This window comes from Vigna radiata, chromosome 9 (genome assembly GCF_000741045.1).
Source record: "Vigna radiata var. radiata cultivar VC1973A chromosome 9, Vradiata_ver6, whole genome shotgun sequence".
In the NCBI taxonomy this organism is placed as follows: domain Eukaryota; kingdom Viridiplantae; phylum Streptophyta; class Magnoliopsida; order Fabales; family Fabaceae; genus Vigna; species Vigna radiata.
This window is the reverse complement of record NC_028359.1, coordinates 1,723,849-1,742,133: the sequence shown is the minus strand read 5'-3', so window position 1 is coordinate 1,742,133 and position 18,285 is coordinate 1,723,849. Positions and strand designations below refer to the sequence as shown.

Sequence of the window (18,285 nt, the reverse complement as noted above, 5' to 3'; positions counted from 1 at the left end):
GATATTGAGTACAACAACATGACCGAATACTAAAACTAGGCCAAGAACTAAGTTAGATCAAACACTTATGGCCTAGACCAAACATCTATAACTTAGGCTGAACACTTATAGTTTAAGCCAAACACCTATAGCTCAGGTCGAACACTAAAATATAACCGAACAGTCATTAACGGTTAAGACCTGTAAGAGGTCGAAACACAGTTAAGACCAAATACAAGTACGAGACCGGGTATTACAAAGATCGAGTGTTAATACAAGACCGAGCACTACCAAGACCGAGTGTTTGTACAAGACTAAGCACTACTGAACTTATACGAAAATGAATAAGTATGTCTGACCACTAAAATATTAAACACTTACTTACAACTGAGAGTAAATATAGTGTTGAAGACTTAAATTATATTGAGTATCTTAGCTAGGCTTACTACTGAGTAGAAATAGAAAACTATACTTAAACTGAACACTTATTTTGAAATATAACCAATAGAAGACCAATCGCTCATTAGCTGAAATTCTCTACAGAAGGAGAACCCAACCAAGATCGAACGCACCAGGGGAAAACCGAACGGTCATGAATGACTCTTGGCGACAAATCACAAAATTCTGCAGAATACTGCAAAATTATGATCAAACCCTATTCCTACCCAGTTCATGCCATTTATCAATCATCAACACATGCAAACAAACATGCAATATTCCAATATCAACCAAAAACCACCAAACATAACATCATTCAAGCATGCAACCATTCATAACAGAGAATCATAATTAAATTACAAGCTTCGCTTACCTCGAAACCCAAAAAACTTCTATGCTTCTACAGTATTACCGAGACCGCAAGTAACTTCTAAGACTTCCTACAACTTCAGTTTCAAAATAGCAACTTGGGAAGAAGGAGGAGAAAACTGAAATCCAGAAAACTTGGGGAAGAATGTGCATGCAGGAAAAATGGCTTGAGGTTTTAAAAATCTCATTATATACTACTGTCAAACTCTCTCGGTCCACTCTGCATGGCACACCTGGATTTCACTTTCTGAATTTCTAATTCCCTTCCGTCTACACCTGGTTTCTACTCTCCTCGAAATTTAATGGTCCTGACATTTCATGATAATATTTAAATTATTTATATTTTTTTAATATTAATTGAAAAATATATTTAAAAATTTAAATAAGTTTAATATAATTTAGATAAAATAACTAAATTCATCCAAAATTTTGAGAAAAAAAATTAATTCTAATTTTAATTTAAGTTAAGAAACAAAAAGGGATATTTAATCTTCTTTTATATATTATTATTAAATATTTTAATGAATTTACTAAAAGGACACAAAAATATTTTGTTTTTTTAAATAAGTTATATCATTTAATAAAATATGCTAGATATTTTTTAAATATACTTTTTTTTTTTAATTTTAAGAGGTTTCTTAAAAGATTTGGTATTCTTTAAAATTTACAATCTAAGGATATAACTTGGAATAATTTCTTTTGTTATAAAAGCAAATTTTGATTTGTTTTTGTGTATTTTTTGAAAATGCTCACACTTTACATAATGTAAATTATATGAAAATTAACTTTATTATATTAATTTAGGATGAATTGTGGAGAAAAACAATATAAATTATTTGAAAATGTAATTGATTATAAATAATTTATGATAAATTGATTATACTTAAATAAGAATATAATTGATTATATATAATCTATGATAAAATATGGATAAACAAATAACTCAAATGCTCTTTGTATTCTGACAAGAGAAAAAGAATAACACCACTAATGACATACTTAAATGAAAATAACCATCATTCAATCACTTTAAAAAAAAAAACATAAGTAAAACTATATAAACTAAACACAAAAAATAATTAATTTTATTAATAAAAGATAATCAATAATAACGAAAACTTACATCATCATTATCTCCACCTAATTGTTTTTTAAAGGACTTAACCATAATTTTTATTGGTTAACGGTAATGCCATGCAAACCGACGTCGTTTCAGTGTTTTTCGATTTTGATGCCACTTATCCCGGATCGTGTCCCATAGCTTTCGAACCTACTAAATCTTTCTTTATTAAGCTTTGATTAAAATAAATAGTAATTTTTCTCTAATAAAACAAATAATCAATAACCTAAACGACAAAGGAAATAATAAAAAAAAAATCAAAATGGTACCAATCTCTTTGCTTTTTTATGGGGACAGACATTAGGAAAAAAAATATTTTTTTATATTACCATGATAATTAAAATGTTAGCAAACAATAAATAATTATTTGTCAATTTTGTAAAGGGTTATTTTTTACAGAAATTTTATTATTCAGTGTTCTTTTGATATTAACTAAGGAAAGTTATAAAGAAAATAAATCATATTCTGGGATCGGGAATTATTGTACAAGAAAATAATTTTTTCTTAATCATAAATTGTAATAACTTTTAAAAATTGATCGAAAATGCAAAATAATTTGACATTGTAATATATGCCAAATTGTTAGCTAGTCTGTGTTAGTCAACAATTTCATGCTATTAAAAAAACCTTACCATTTTTATATTAATATAAATAATTAGCATCTTCACTACATTTAATATTACTGTTTAGCACATGATATTTGTGTCATGCTCAATTATTTTTTTTATTATTTAATTTGATGGGAACAGTAAATTAATGACACACATTGATTAATTAATTGCTAACATTTTTATAGACACTTAAAAGTTTTTTATATTTTATTTTAAAATAAATCATAATATAATAAGTTAACTTGACAAATCCATGAAAAAAATGGAAAGAAAAATCATTGTCTGCTCTTGATTTTGTCTTTTGCTTTTACTAGGAAACAGAAAATGATGCAATTCTATACTTCTTTTTTGGTTTATTAAGGAAGCGTGTTCCAGACTCAATGCATTTCACACTATTCAAAAATTCAAATACAACGAACGTTAATTAATTAATTAATTAATCTTACTCGAGCACTCCATTATGCAATATATTAAAAACAAAACAGTGTTGCACACAACCCTAAACTGATATTATAAAGTTCTCACATATCTTAAACACGAAAGTTTAATTAATTAATTCCATTGGATTATGAGACGTAAAAGTTACTATGAATTTTCTTTTACCAAAATAATCTGTTATATTTAATTAAATTTAAAATTTGTTTTTTAAAATATTATTTAGTTATCATTTGTAAGATCCCAATAAATATAATTTTAAAATTATAGTTTATTTTTAGGAGTTAACAAAAACAATAAGATAGAACAGTAGAGAAGGAACTAGTAAAGAGAAGGGAATATGAAATTTCATATATAATGTAAAACTGTACAGAAACAACAATTATAATAGAATATACACATTTAGACCGAACGGTCAAGGTTCTAGCTTAAGACTGAATGGTCAAGGTTCTAGCTTAAGACCGAATGATACTACAAAATAAGTTTATATCGAACGACTTTACAAAAGGTTATATACACCGAACGGTTTTACAGGCAATAAAGCTATCTACAATTCTACTGACTAGACGGTCCTACGTTATCCTTAGGCTGTACGGTCTGCAAGACTTCTTCTAAAGAATCTTCGAAATCACCTTCTACTCACACTCATTGGATGATCATTACAGTGAAGAAAATAACTGAACGACAATTACCGAACGACAACATAGACATGACAGAAAAATAAGGGTAAGCTTATGTAATTTAATTAATCAATTCCAACATACATTAAAACATAACAACAGAATGCTCCAAATCAATATTTCAATCATACACTCATTATACAATAATATCAATCAAAACTGAACGCATAAATCATAATAACCGACCACTTCGACACTGTCCGGACTGTATGAACTATAGTTACGACGCTTGTGCACCCGGGTGGACCTGGCTGGGATACACTCAACAGACCGCCACTCGAGGTTAGTCTAGTGGAGCTACCTCGGTATTGAAATATCCTGAGGCTAAAGGACCTCCTGCCATTCCCACGCATGAGTTACCCTCCTCTACATGAGAAGGAATAATCACGGAGTATCAGGATAAGCGATAACTTAACTTAGCCATGTTCGTACTTTACCATTCAATTTCAATCATAAGACATTCCTCCTTGGAATTCTCTTAAAACGATCATAATATTCTTCATCTTACTCATTCCACATAATCCAATTCAAATAGTACAATGCCCAATCTCCTTATTAAATAATTCTTAGATATATACAAAGGTACTTTAGGAAGTGACCGAACGGTCAAACACTGAAGGGAACCGAATACTATTTAAGATCGAGCAAATCTTATAAGATATAAATAATTTATGGGAATGACCGAACGATCAACAACTGGTTGAACTTTAGTGAAACCGAAAACTATACGGCTTTGGCCGAGTAATTTAAAATAAAGAAGTTCTCTTCAATAAGCCAAGTGCCAGTACAAGACCGAACACTCTATGGGAAATCAAGTATCAGTGTAAGACCGAACACTCTTCCAGAGAAATAGTATTAATATAAAACTCAGTACTTCAAAGACTAAGTTTCAGTCTAAGACCGAGCACTTAAATAACCGAAATGCTAGTCTATGACCGAGCACTTTCAAGATCGAGCACTCAATGTATGACCGAGTACTTTAAATGACCAAACGCTCCGTGTATGACCGAACGTTTTAAAACAGATGATGATATATATAGATATTAAAACTGAGAGGGAAACTTTCTTAACTTGTTTGGAAGGGCTAAACTAAGCAAAGTAGTAAGAAAATCAATATAAGCTTTTATAATACCGATCAATCATCAACTGATTCCCTACAGAAGAGGATTCAGTCAAGACCAAACGTTTTGGGGAAAACCGAACGGTCCTAATGACCCTTGGTTACAGTTACAAAATTTTACAAGATTTCAGCAAGGTTACTAATAACTCTATCACTATCCAATTTCCATATCAGACATCAAACATACTATACATACCAACAACATACAATATTTTCAACAGTCAATTAAAATCATCAATCATATACTCACTAAATCATGCATCAATTCATAAGAAATAGTCATAATTAAATTCTATAAGCTTCCATTACCTCTAATTCCAACTAGCTTCTAAGTCTTGTACAACAACTACTTCTATGGCTCCAAATTCAAAGTCTGATCGGTGAAAGGCATTCCCCATAGAATCAAACACACAAAAACGGGTTCAGAGAATGAATTAACCAACACATGCAAGCTAAAACGGTTCTTGCATGCAAGGAAGGTGAAGAACTTCAAATAAAAAGGGAGATTTGATCTTACCGATCCAAATGAAAAATTGATCGGTGCAAATGAAAGATCTTGTCACCGGGAAGATTTAATCTGAAAGTGGTTTGATGATCAAAGAAGGAAAAGGGTGAGAAAACTTAGAGAGAAGTTGCAGTAGTTCTAAAGAGAAGGAGGAGAAATGAAGGTTCTGGAATATGAAGAGGAAGTGTTGCATGCAGAAAGTGACACCAAATTTAAAATCCCACTTTAAATACAGCCTCCAATAAAAACGATTGGTCCACTCCCTACCTGCACCTGTCTTCCACTTTCTCGAAACTCACATTCTCCCTACTGCCACACGGTTCTCGATGGACGGGGAAATAAATGAGAAAGACACATTGTCTCCCACTAACATGGGGAATCTAAAGGGGCATGACACTTGTCTTCCACTATAATGGGAAAATTAATGGGGCGTGACATTCCCCCCAACAAATTAAAATTTTCGTCCTCGAAAATTAAGACTTACACGAAAATAAGTGAGGGTAAGACTCCTTCATGTCTTCTTCCTTCTCTCAAGTAGCGTCACCCGTTCGGTCATCCCATATGACTTTGATGAGGCTCGTAGCTTTCCCACTTGGTCGTTTCATCCTTTTATCAACTCTGACTAGTTGCATCTCTACCGAACAGTCTTCTTTGATTTGGACGTCATCAGCTTCTAACACGTGAGACCGATCGGTTATGTACTTCCTGAGTTGAGATACGTGGAAGACTGGATGAAGGTTGGATAGTTGAGGCGACAAAGTTATTTCGTAAGCGACCGATCCTATATGTCTTAAAATTTGATATGGACCAAAGAATCTGGAAGACAACTTCTTCGGTCTTAAAAAAATAATCAAAAGATGACATAATATTATATTATTTATAATAAATTTTATTTTTGATAATAAGAAAGTCAAAATATTTGTATAATAATTTCTTTTTTCTAAAAGTATGATTTATTCTTTCACGATTTTTTTTCATTTATCTCTAAAAGTCAGAAAAACAAATTGAGAATAAAATACATAAATATCTTTCTTATCAAACACGTTTAAAATAGTATCTTAAGAATATTTGATAATAAATTTACCAATAACTTATTTTAGTAAGATTAATTGAATTTATTATATCACCACGAAAACTTTTTATTTTATTTTTACACTCAACATTATTGACCTGATTTTTTTTTTTTGTTTATTCATGAGTTTTGTTTAGGGGATGTAAAAAAAATAGGACAACATACACGAATTCGCGATTTTTCTTTTCTTTTTAAATCTAAATTTATATATATATATATATATATATATATATATATATATATATATATATATATATATTGTTTCGGATGTAGGACTCAAGACCGAACACAATCCCAGTTATTCAAGCTGTGTACTTTGGAAGATCCTCTTACGTCTATCGTTGATCGGTTGTGATCTGCACGTTAGCATTCTTACGTTCAAGTCAGTAAAATCACAATGAAATCAGCGCAAATGTAATTAGATCAAAAGGTAAAATACATGGTTAACATTCTTATATTTATAGGCATCAGACTCAAGTAATGCGTATTAACTACCTGGAACCGCTGATCCATAATCCCGCAAGATTCGCCCATTAATTATAACCGTTGCTAACGTGTCCGCGATATTCGTCCCACTAGTCCAGTAATACTGTTACACTATACTCACACCTCTTCTTTACTCACCCGGCCGGCCTACCAGTGCTCCCGATCAACTCCCAAACTTTCCCGATCAACCCTTATTATTCCTCTCACCTACTTATCTTATTTATTCATCTTCACCGACCCACGGCTCCCTTACACTACATATATTAATTATTTGAAAAGTTGAATTTTTATTAACTTTAACATCAATATATTTTCTTTTTAATGGTAATTTTCAAACATAACAAAAGGATAAACACTTGAACTATTAATCAATAACCTAGCACCAACACACAAAATAGAGTAATTTCTACAAGTATATCCTCTGTAAATATACTGAAAAAAAATATTATTTAAGTAAAATAAATATTTGGGCAATTTTTTTAACCTACTCGAAGGAAAATCACTACAAGAATTTGATTACAATGTTTGTTATAAAAAAGAAGTAAAGGTATGTTTGGAAGAAATTATATAAAATTTATTTTCGGTTATGAAAGTGACTTATAACCATTTTATGAAGACCAAATATACACTATCTCTACCATACAATGGTAAATCAATAATAAAAATAAAAATTTAAACCTTATTATTAGTATGGTTACATTAGAGTTCAAAACTGAACCTTAAAAATGGTGTTCAAAATTATAAATATTAATCACTAAATTTTTCTTCCACATTTCAATTTTTTTATTTATCACTTCTTTTGTATTGCATAATTTTTTTTTTCCTTTATAACATTATGTTTTGTATTGGTGATGTATTTGACAAGCATGATAAGAGTTGATTCAGAAACCAACCTCCATTTAAAGGAGTATGGAATTAAAATATGAAAGGGAAAAAAAGTCCCCACCAAAGTGTATATCTCAAACTCAATAATGCAATAATGCATCATGGGTGGACCACTTGTGCCACATGAAATTTCTCCCAAGTAAGGTGGACATGTTACATCTTCATATGTTCCACCTTCTGTCTGTCGAATTATGAAATCAATGCCTCACTCCCCCACCAAAACTGCACATAACTACTTTATCTATGTCTCTCTTCTCAATCTCCTTCTAAAGGAAATCTTTTATCACTATCATTTTCACACCAACATTACCCTACTTTGCTTAAGGGAGTGCTCACAAATTACACAAATCAAATACTACAGCGTTGTAATACTTAAATTTTAAGTATGAGTCTAAGTTTCCCGTTATCTAAAAATACTTCTATGTTTTTATTGTTAGAATTTTAATAATGAATCTAAATCTCATTAGATAAAAATGAGAAAATACAATAATATACAAAAGTGAAGACCTATTAACCTATTATGTTAAAGTATTTGATAGAAAATAATGTTAATTTTTTATGTTATTCGGTTCAAATCTTATTGGTGTTGTATTTTCAAACTGAAACTCATATTCGATATAACCAACACTTATCATTTTTCTTTGTTAAATTTTCCCTATTCTTCTGTGTTTTCTTTTGATCCATTTCACTATTATATACTGTTACAGACTCTGTTAGCAAGACAAATTCAGGTCCATCAGTAAAGTCACAAAAACATTAAATATACTGAACAATGGCTACTGTCTCTTAACCAAATTATTGCTTCTTCCACCCTCCAGTTTTTGGTGCCAATTTTTTTGTCTATCAGTTACACTCTTTTCCATAAAGTACTTAGTTTTGTTGTTCAACTTTTAACATTCTTCAGTATGATTCAGCAAAATCAAAAGAACAGATATTTTCCAAATTGGCAGACACTTTTGACAATATGTCTGATTGGTATTGCATAATTGTTTTAGGTTAGTTTAGTCTTGAGAATTCATCAGAAGCTGAAAAAATATCATGACTTAAGAACACTCAGAGACTAGTTATCTATGAAATTCTTGCATTAATAGCAAGATTTGTATAATATAAATCTTATTTTTAGCAATTAGACCATACTTAATTGACTTGGTTGTATTGCATTTTATGTCTTTTGGAAGGTTGGCTAAAGGAGAATCAATAAATTACTATGTTGGTATGAACTTGTTGTTGGGAATGCAAGTGTGAGTCCAAGTCCCACATTGGATGAGAATGAGAAAGTAGAGCACTATATAATAATGAAAGATCCATTAATTCATTGCCTTAAGGTTTTGGGTAGAGAGTGATGTCAATTTCTTGTATGGTTGGGTTCATATCTCATTGGTGTTTGTATCTCCCCGGTGAACCTCCTTCTTGATAGACCCAACACAAAAATGGTGTAATTTTTGAAGTAAAAAAGCTGTAGAAGCTAAACTGCATACTGAACTGTGTATAGAGTGTTTTATATGCCAATTGCATTGATGTGGGGAGCTTCTTTATGTACTCTTCTTTTGATTTTAATAACACCAGTATACCAATATCAACACCCAATCACTAAAGGATTTTACTTCTTGCACCCCCACAACTTCTTCTAGCACTCCCAAATTTTCAAAATGATTATTTTCTCCCTTCAAAAAGTGACTTTCAGATTACATGTTTAGGAAACTCTGTAAGTATGAATTGATATCTATTAGAGAAATTGATTAAATTATCTTGTAGTATTCATATCTAAGAAAGATCTTACAATTTCTGACCTTTAAAAAGATGAATAGTTGGTAAAATATTTTAGAACAAAGAAAAAGAATTTAAAAAAAATTCTAAAAAAATATTTAAAATAATAAAACTCATCTATAAAAAAATATATCTGTATTTTAAATTTTTAACATTCAAATAATGAAATTTCATAAGCTAAATCGAAATTTCACATACCACTAGACAATGCATTTCTTTCTTAAATATAAAGATATAATAAACAATTAATCTTTGAAAAGATAAATACGTTAAAAAAATAAAAAATAACAAACATTGACAATAAAGTGTATAATGGGTCATGTAATAGTTGGATTTTGATTAGAAAGTTGATCAACTTTTCACTAATTTTGGTTTGTTTTTAGAGTTAAGACAATTTTTATAGTTTATATTAACATCCACCATTTATTTATGAAAAATGACATTTTAACACTATTTTTTTACATCATTTTGACACTGTATACGTGTCAAAACGTGATTGGACGATTTTAAATTAAAAAAGTTGAGATAGGAGTATATTTTGAAGAGAAAAACCAAAATTTATTTTTTTAATTTGAAATCGTCCAACCACATTTTGACACGTGTGCAGTGTTAAAATGGTGTCAAAAAATGGTGTTAAATATCATTTTCCTTTATTTATTTCCAAATTATATTTAATTAAACATTTATTTCTTTTCAATTTTTGTTTAGAGATTGTATATATTTAAATTAAACAACACTATTGGATTTATTGTCAAAATAAAATTATCCAAATAAATAATATTTTTAATTCCCCTGCAGGAAATATAATTTATCATCATTTGAGTGAGAAAGTAAAAGTTCTTTATCCATAACTATTATCTTGTATAATTATTAGAGAGAGAGAGAGAGAGAAAATTGTAATAGCTGAATGAAACAATGCAGAACATTCTATAATAATTGTTTTTTCAGAAACACTTTTCCAAGTTATAATCTCAATTGCATCAACATTCTACAACAATTGCATGATGATAAAAATAATTTCTTAAATTCTGTAGGTTTGCGTTTGGATTTCTGCTTTGTGGAATTTTTATTTGAAAAAATCTTTCACATCATTTTAAGAATTGCTTGGTTGTCATATTCCAATTAGGTCTATAATATATTAAAATATATATAATTTTATATTATTTTAATATATATAATTTGTTAACGTTTGTTTTTTAGTTAGTGTATATATATAGGTTTGTTAATGTGTGTATACTTGTTTTTTCAGTTGGTATTTTAGCAATGTGTACATATATATACACACGTTAATAAATCTATATATAGTTTAGAATACGTCACAATAAATAAATAATAAATTAATAAAAAACTAATACATATGTTATGTTAAAATATTATAAAAAAATTTGTGTCAAAATATTTTTTTATTTAAAGCATGAAAAACATGTGAAATAACTATTTTGAATATAATTAAACTAATAATATATTCACACATTTTTTTACAATATTTTTATACAGTAAGTAACATGTATTTTTCTTATTAAATAAATAAAGAATTAAATTAATGAAAAAAATAACACATGTTAAAATGTTATAAAAAAGAGTTGCCATATTTTTTTATTTTGGTTTCTATTGCAACATTATAATTATATATATATATATATATATATATATATATATATATATATATATATATATATATATAAATGAAAAGAGAAATTAATTCAACTTTTTCCAAAATATCTTTTTTAAAATTTGTTTGATATTAAAATTTATTTAAAACATTTATTTCTGTATTTGTTATATATACCATAAGAAAATTATTTACGATAAAATATTAGATTATAATTTTAATAAAAAAATTAATTTTGTTAGTTTTTTTAAATTATAATCTGACACCATGTCATTATCTTGTATAATTATTCTGTCTAGATATAGTTGAATGAGACAATGCAGCTCATTGTCAAGAATTCCTTCTTCAAGATACTTTTTCAACTTTTGGTCTCACTTACTTCCATTCACGAGGGATGCATGATCATATAACAAATATTAAAATTTGTAACTTTGCGTATGGAATTGAAGTGTCTTCTCCAAAAAGTTCAAAATCTCTATCACTCAAATCCGTTCTTCAACATTTTTTAAGTGCTGCCATGCTCCAACCACTCAGATCAAACCTCAAAGTGTTTTTCTTTGCCATTTATGAGTAACATCTATCTAACATTTCATTTCTTTCTTCTCTGTACCATTAATGTCACACAACAACACTAAGTTTTCAATCCAAGGAAACTGTGCAAGCTACCTTTTCATGCAAATGATGTCTTTTGTCTAGTTTTGACTTTGTTGATTTGCATGAAGAGTTTCTTCTAAAGTTTTCTATTGCTGAGTCTAAAAGTGTTGATCATTCTTTGATGACGATGATGGAGATTTTTAATGGATACGCTCATGATTTTTCAAAGATCTGTCTGAAGAATTTTGAGTTCACTTCTTTCTGTTCACAAAGGAGCATAATAGACACTATAAATCTAATTTTCATCTGTGTCTTCTACGCTTCCACCATTGTCAGTTTAATCAGAAGAAATTTTATAAATGGAAGTCATACCAAAAGCAGGTTTTTCCTTTTTGTCTCTATTTGTTGTGCGATCACTAGCGTTGTGTTTTATAGTATTGCCCTGTGGAGTCTCATAGCCAAAACTGGGAACTCCATGGCAAACCACCTTAGTTGGTTAGCATGCATTGTACGAGGTTTTGTTTGGACTTCTTTGGCAGTTTCTTTGCATGTTCAGGGACACAAATGGATCAAAATTCTAAACTCTGTCTGGTGGGCATGTTCCTTTGCACTAGCTTCGGCTTTCCATATTGAAATTCTGTTTAGAAAGCATGCAATAGAAATTTTCGATGTCCTACTATGGCTCTTACACACGCTTCTTCTCTTCTGTGCCTTCCAAAACCTTGGTTACTTTGTCAATCAAAATGAGCTAAAAAGTTTATCTGAACCATTGTTATCTCGGGACGTTGACACAGAAGAAACAGGACTAGGTCGTGCTTCCTTTCTGAGCAAGTTAACTTTCTCTTGGGTTAACTCCTTACTCAGTTTGGGTTACTCAAAGCCACTATCTCTTGAAGACATCCCTTCCCTTCTTTCTGAAGATAAGGCAGCACTATCCCACCAAAACTTCATGCATGCATGGCAATCCCTTGTGAAGGAGACAAGCAAGAACAACACGAAGAACTTGGTGTTTTGGTCCATTGTTAGAACTCACTTAAAAGAGAACATATTAATATCTGTTTACGCATTGGTCAGAACCATTGCTGTGACTGTTTCTCCTTTAATACTCTATGCTTTTGTCAACTTTTCAAACAGTAGGAATTCCGGGAAGAGAAATCTCAGAGAAGGTCTTACCATAGTGGGTTTTCTTATTCTCTCCAAAGTGGTTGATTCTGTGTCCCAAAGACACTGGTTTTTTTGTTCTAGGAGGTCAGGGTTGAAGATGAGATCAGCTCTGATGGTTTCAGTGTATGAAAAACAACTAAAGCTTTCAAACTCAGCAAGGACACGACACTCAACAGGTGAAATTGTGAATTACATTGCTGTTGATGCGTATCGCATGGGCGAATTTCCATGGTGGTTTCATCTAACATGGGCATGTACATTGCAAGTTCTTCTTTGTATCGGTATCCTGTATGGAGTTCTGGGAGTAGGTGCACTTCTTGTTTTAATCCCTCTTCTTATATGTGGACTTATCAATGTACCATTTGTCAAGACCATGCAAAAGTGCACGACACAATTCATGATTTCACAGGACGAGCGTCTTAGAGCAACTTCAGAAATTCTAAATAGCATGAAAATCATCAAGTTACAGTCCTGGGAAGACATATTCAAGAGTTTGGTTGAGAACCTACGTGCGAAAGAGTTCATTTGGCTATCTAAGGCACAAGTGTTGAAAGCTTTTGGGTCATTTTTATTTTGGGTGTCTCCTTCCATCGTTTCTGCTGTTATTTTCCTTGGTTGTGTTGTTTTCAATAGTGCTCCATTAAATGCTGGGACCATATTTACAGTTCTTTCAATGTTGAGGATCTTGGGAGAACCTGTTCGAATGATTCCTGAGGCTCTATCTATTTTGATCCAAGTTAAGGTATCTTTTGACCGTCTCAATACCTTTTTGTTTGACGAAGAACTAGATACCAGTGATGGAAGCAGAAGTTATACAAACCGAAGTTCAATTAATGCGGTAGAAATCCAAGCTGGCAACTTCATTTGGAACCATGAATCAGTGTCCCCAACTTTAAGAGATGTGAATTTAGAAATCAAATGGGGACAAAAAGTTGCAATTTGTGGGCCAGTTGGAGCTGGAAAATCATCTCTTTTGTATGCAGTATTAGGAGAGATTCCTAAGATATCAGGAACTGTGAGTTAAGCAAAACAAGTTTAGCTTTATGTTCTCATGTCATTCATGCTGATATTCTTTGTATTTAATTCTCTTTCTTTTCTCTATGAAATTTTTGAATGATCGAAAATAGGTTAATGTGTTCGGAAACATAGCATATGTTTCTCAATCTTCTTGGATACAAAGTGGGACGGTTCGAGAGAATATACTATTCGGCAAGCCAATGGAGAAAACAAGATACGAGAGTGCCATTAGAGTTTGTGCCTTGGATAAGGATATCAATGATTTTAGCCATGGTGATCTTACAGAAATAGGTCAGCGAGGGATTAACATGAGTGGAGGACAAAAGCAAAGGATTCAACTAGCTCGTGCTGTCTACAATGATGCTGACATTTATCTCCTCGATGATCCTTTCAGTGCAGTTGATGCTCACACTGCTGCTATCCTCTTCAAAGTAAGAAACTATGACTATTAGATTCTTAACTTCGGTGGAACTGCTATTGCCACTTCAGTGAATCAAACCACTTGTATTTATATGGTTACAGGACTGTGTAATGACGGCTCTAAGAGAAAAAACAGTCATTCTAGTGACACATCAAGTGGAGTTTCTCTCAGAAGTTGATACAATCCTGGTAAAGTACATCATTTGCATACCTATTACATTTCATTTGTGTATAATTAACACGAGATTTTATGACTCAAATTCTAGGTAATGGAAGGTGGAAAAGTTACTGAATCAGGAAAGTATGAGAATCTCTTAACCGCTGGGACTGCATTTGAACAACTTGTGAGCGCTCATAAGGAAGCAATTAAAGAGTTGGATCAGAATAATGAGAACAAAACTAGTAGAGAAGAGTCTCAAGGTGTTTATAATAATCAAAGTGAGGGGGAGATTTCTACAGATGGTCAACTTGGGATGCAACTTACACAAGAAGAAGAAAAACAAATTGGTGACGTCGGCTTCAAGACATTATGGGATTATATTTCCTTTTCCAGGGGTCCATTGATGCTGTTTTATATAATTTTGACACAATTTGCTTTTATTGCTTTGCAGACTGCATCAACGTTTTGGCTTGCTTTTGCCATTGAAATTCCAAAAATAACTAGTGCTATCTTGATTGGTGTGTACGCATTAATTTCATTTTCTGGTGCTGCGTTTATATACATAAGGTGTCTCTTGACCTCTTACCTTGGATTAAATGCTTCCAAAGCTTTCTTCACAAGTTTCAATACTGCTATCTTCAATGCTCCTATGCTGTTCTTTGACTCAACCCCCATAGGAAGGATTTTAACAAGAGTAAGATTAAGATTTCATTTCCCAATGAAAAAAAAAAATCTAAATAATTTCCCTTTGTTTGATCGTTACAATTTAGTCATAGTCAAAATTTTGATCTACTTTTTCTCTCTTGCAGGCTTCATCAGATTTAAGTATTTTGGATTTTGACATACCTTTTTCCATCACCTTTGTAACATGTGTACCAATTGAAATTTTGGTAATGATTGGCGTAATGGTTTTAGTGACATGGCCAGTTCTCATTGTTGCCATTCCTGCAATAATTGCATCAAAATATGTTCAGGTTTTAAAAAAAAATTAGTTTTCTATTTCTCGACCTGTCTTATCTCACAAAGCTAATTTTTTCCAAATCTTCTCCTCCATGAAAGGAATATTATCAAGCCTCGTCAAGGGAATTAATGAGGATCAATGGAACCACGAAAGCTCCTGTGATGAATTTTGCAGCTGAGACATCAATTGGTGTTGTTACTGTGAGAGCATTCAATATGGTAGAAAGATTTTTTAAAAACTACTTAAAGCTTGTGGACACAGACGCAACACTGTTTTTCCATTGTAATGTGGCCACAGAATGGTTAGTTTTGAGGATTGAAGCACTTCAAAATTTGATAATCATCACTTCCGCTTTGCTACTTGTTCTATTTCCTCAAGGATACGTGTCCTCAGGTAATATTACTTCACAGGTTAATTACCAAGATAAAGCTTTATGAATGCTATTAACAAGCTTTTAACAGTTCAAAATTCTCTTGGAATGTGCAGGTCTTGTGGGACTATCTCTCTCTTACGCATTATCCTTGACATCAACACAAATATTTTGGACTCGATGGTATTGCAACTTATTAAACTATCTTATATCTGTTGAAAGAATCAAGCAATTCATTCACCTACCATCACAACCTCCTGCTATTGTGAAGGATCACCAACCTCCATCTTCATGGCCTTCCAAAGGCAGGATTGATCTTCAAGCCTTAGAAGTAAAGTTTCATCCTTGTCTTTCAATTTTTTTTCTTTATTTTAATACTATCAAATGGATAAACCTTCTTCTGTGTGATGACTTTTTTCCTTCGCTGGTCTCAGATTAGATACCGTCCTAATGCTCCATTAGTGCTTAAGGGTATCACTTGCACGTTCAAAGAAGGGAGTAGAGTGGGAGTTGTAGGAAGAACAGGAAGTGGAAAGAGTACACTCATAAGTGCTTTGTTTCGCTTAGTTGAGCCAGCAAACGGTGAGATTCTCATAGATGGGATTAACATATGCTCAATGGGGTTGAAGGATTTGAGAATGAAACTAAGCATCATCCCTCAGGAACCAACTCTCTTCAAGGGCAGCATCAGAACCAACTTGGACCCTTTAGGCCTGTATTCAGATCATGAGATATGGAAGGTAAATGGACTAGTTCTACTGTTAAAAATTGTTTTTTTTAACACCTTTATGTTTTGCTTGAGCTTATACTAAGCACATGTTTGATTATGTTTAATTTGTATATAGGCTTTAGAGAAATGTCAGCTTAAGGAAACTATCANCCATCTTCCAAATCTCTTAGACTCTCAGGGTGAGTAAACTTAACATACTATTGCTGCTTTACTCTTTTCAGGTTTAAAATCATGAGGGATACACATAATATTTGAACTTGCAAGTTGTTTTTCCAATCTAAAGTATTTGATCCATAAATTAGGCCTTGAAATCTGATTGAGAATGGTTATACAGTGAGTGATGAAGGTGGAAATTGGAGCTTGGGACAACGGCAACTGTTTTGTCTTGGAAGAGTACTGCTTAAGAGGAACAGAATTCTTGTTCTGGATGAAGCCACTGCCTCCATTGACTCTGCCACAGATGCAATTCTACAAAGAATTATCAGACAAGAGTTTGAAGCATGCACAGTTATTACAGTTGCTCATAGGGTTCCAACTGTAATAGACAGTGATATGGTTATGGTCCTCTCCTATGGTATNTTCTTTCATTCTNTTTTCCTCCTTTTTTCATACACTGCTTACTCAGTTAGTTGTCTAATATTTTTTCTATGGTTTGTTAGGGAAAATGGTGGAATATGATGAGCCTTCGAAACTAATGGATACCAACTCTTCATTCTCTAAACTGGTAGCTGAATATTGGGCCAGCTGCAGCAAGAATTCCTCCTAAAATCTTTGTTTGCAGTAAGATTAAAAAAATAAAAGATTGGACGATGCTACGGGACAATAAAATAAAATAAAAGATTGTGGAAACATTTATTAAGTGGTTCTTCATATACTTTATGTATCAGTTTGGAAGGGTGTGGAAGTTTTCATCATATTGTTTTGAATGATGTTGAATATATATAAGCAAAATAAACTCAGTCATATAAGGAAAATAAGTTGATGCTGCATTGTATCAACTATTCACTGAACTAGCAATGATTTCCAAATCCATTCTTTTGCCCAGGTTGACTTAGTTTCAAGTTTCTTACACTGACCGAAAAAGTAACCCATTCATTTACCAAACTCCTAGATAATGAAGTTCGAATATAGCTAGACAGATAAATTAAATAAATTTCTCCAGGCTAAGCACACTTAACATGGAGTTCTTATGGGTTAGACTATCGAAAAACAAATGCATTTGTTGATATAAGTTGCCAAATCAATTCTTTTAAGTCATTCTTCAACTGTATAGTCCCTTACGTATACAGTCTCTAGATCCCTCTCATTCCGGTGTATGTTTGATTCTTCCATGTGCCCCTCCCATGGTTCGTCCTTGAATCATACCGTACTAGAAGAGGCCAGACTCTAATACCAAAAATGTAACATCCCATTTTAGAATGTCACGAGTCAAATTGTGTTTTTTTTTATTGAGGAATTAAATAACAATCCTTTAAAATCCAACTAAAAAGAATTTTATTACAAACTTGTAACTTTTAAGTCAACTTCCAAAAACAAATAAATCAAATTAACTGAAATTATTTGAAGGTAAAAAAAGAAATCCTTCCCAGTTTCTCTCCGATTTCTTGCCGCTCTAAACATCAACTAGACCATTGTATTAACATCTGCTCCCGTATAACAACACGAGTTACACGATCATCGCATTCACACACAGAAACAATAAGGGTAAGCTATCATATTCAACATCTAATAAAACATCAACACATCAATTGTTAGTCAACAAAGTAATATTGCTAACATGCACCTCTAAT

At 31.7% G+C, this 18,285-nt stretch overlaps 1 protein-coding gene across 1 annotated transcript; it reads left to right on the top strand.

The window, feature by feature from the left end:
- The first annotated feature begins 11,640 nt into the window (after positions 1-11,640).
- LOC106772953 (ABC transporter C family member 8) lies at positions 11,641-17,567 on the top strand. Its single transcript, XM_014659602.2, has 11 exons — positions 11,641-13,852; positions 13,965-14,285; positions 14,377-14,463; positions 14,541-15,128; positions 15,244-15,408; positions 15,494-15,788; positions 15,882-16,096; positions 16,200-16,505; positions 16,611-16,674; positions 16,830-17,069; positions 17,155-17,567. Exons 1-11 carry the CDS (start codon positions 11,855-11,857, stop codon positions 17,259-17,261), a joined length of 4,386 nt encoding a protein of 1,461 aa, XP_014515088.1. The 5' UTR covers positions 11,641-11,854; the 3' UTR covers positions 17,262-17,567.
- The last annotated feature ends 718 nt before the right edge of the window (positions 17,568-18,285 follow it).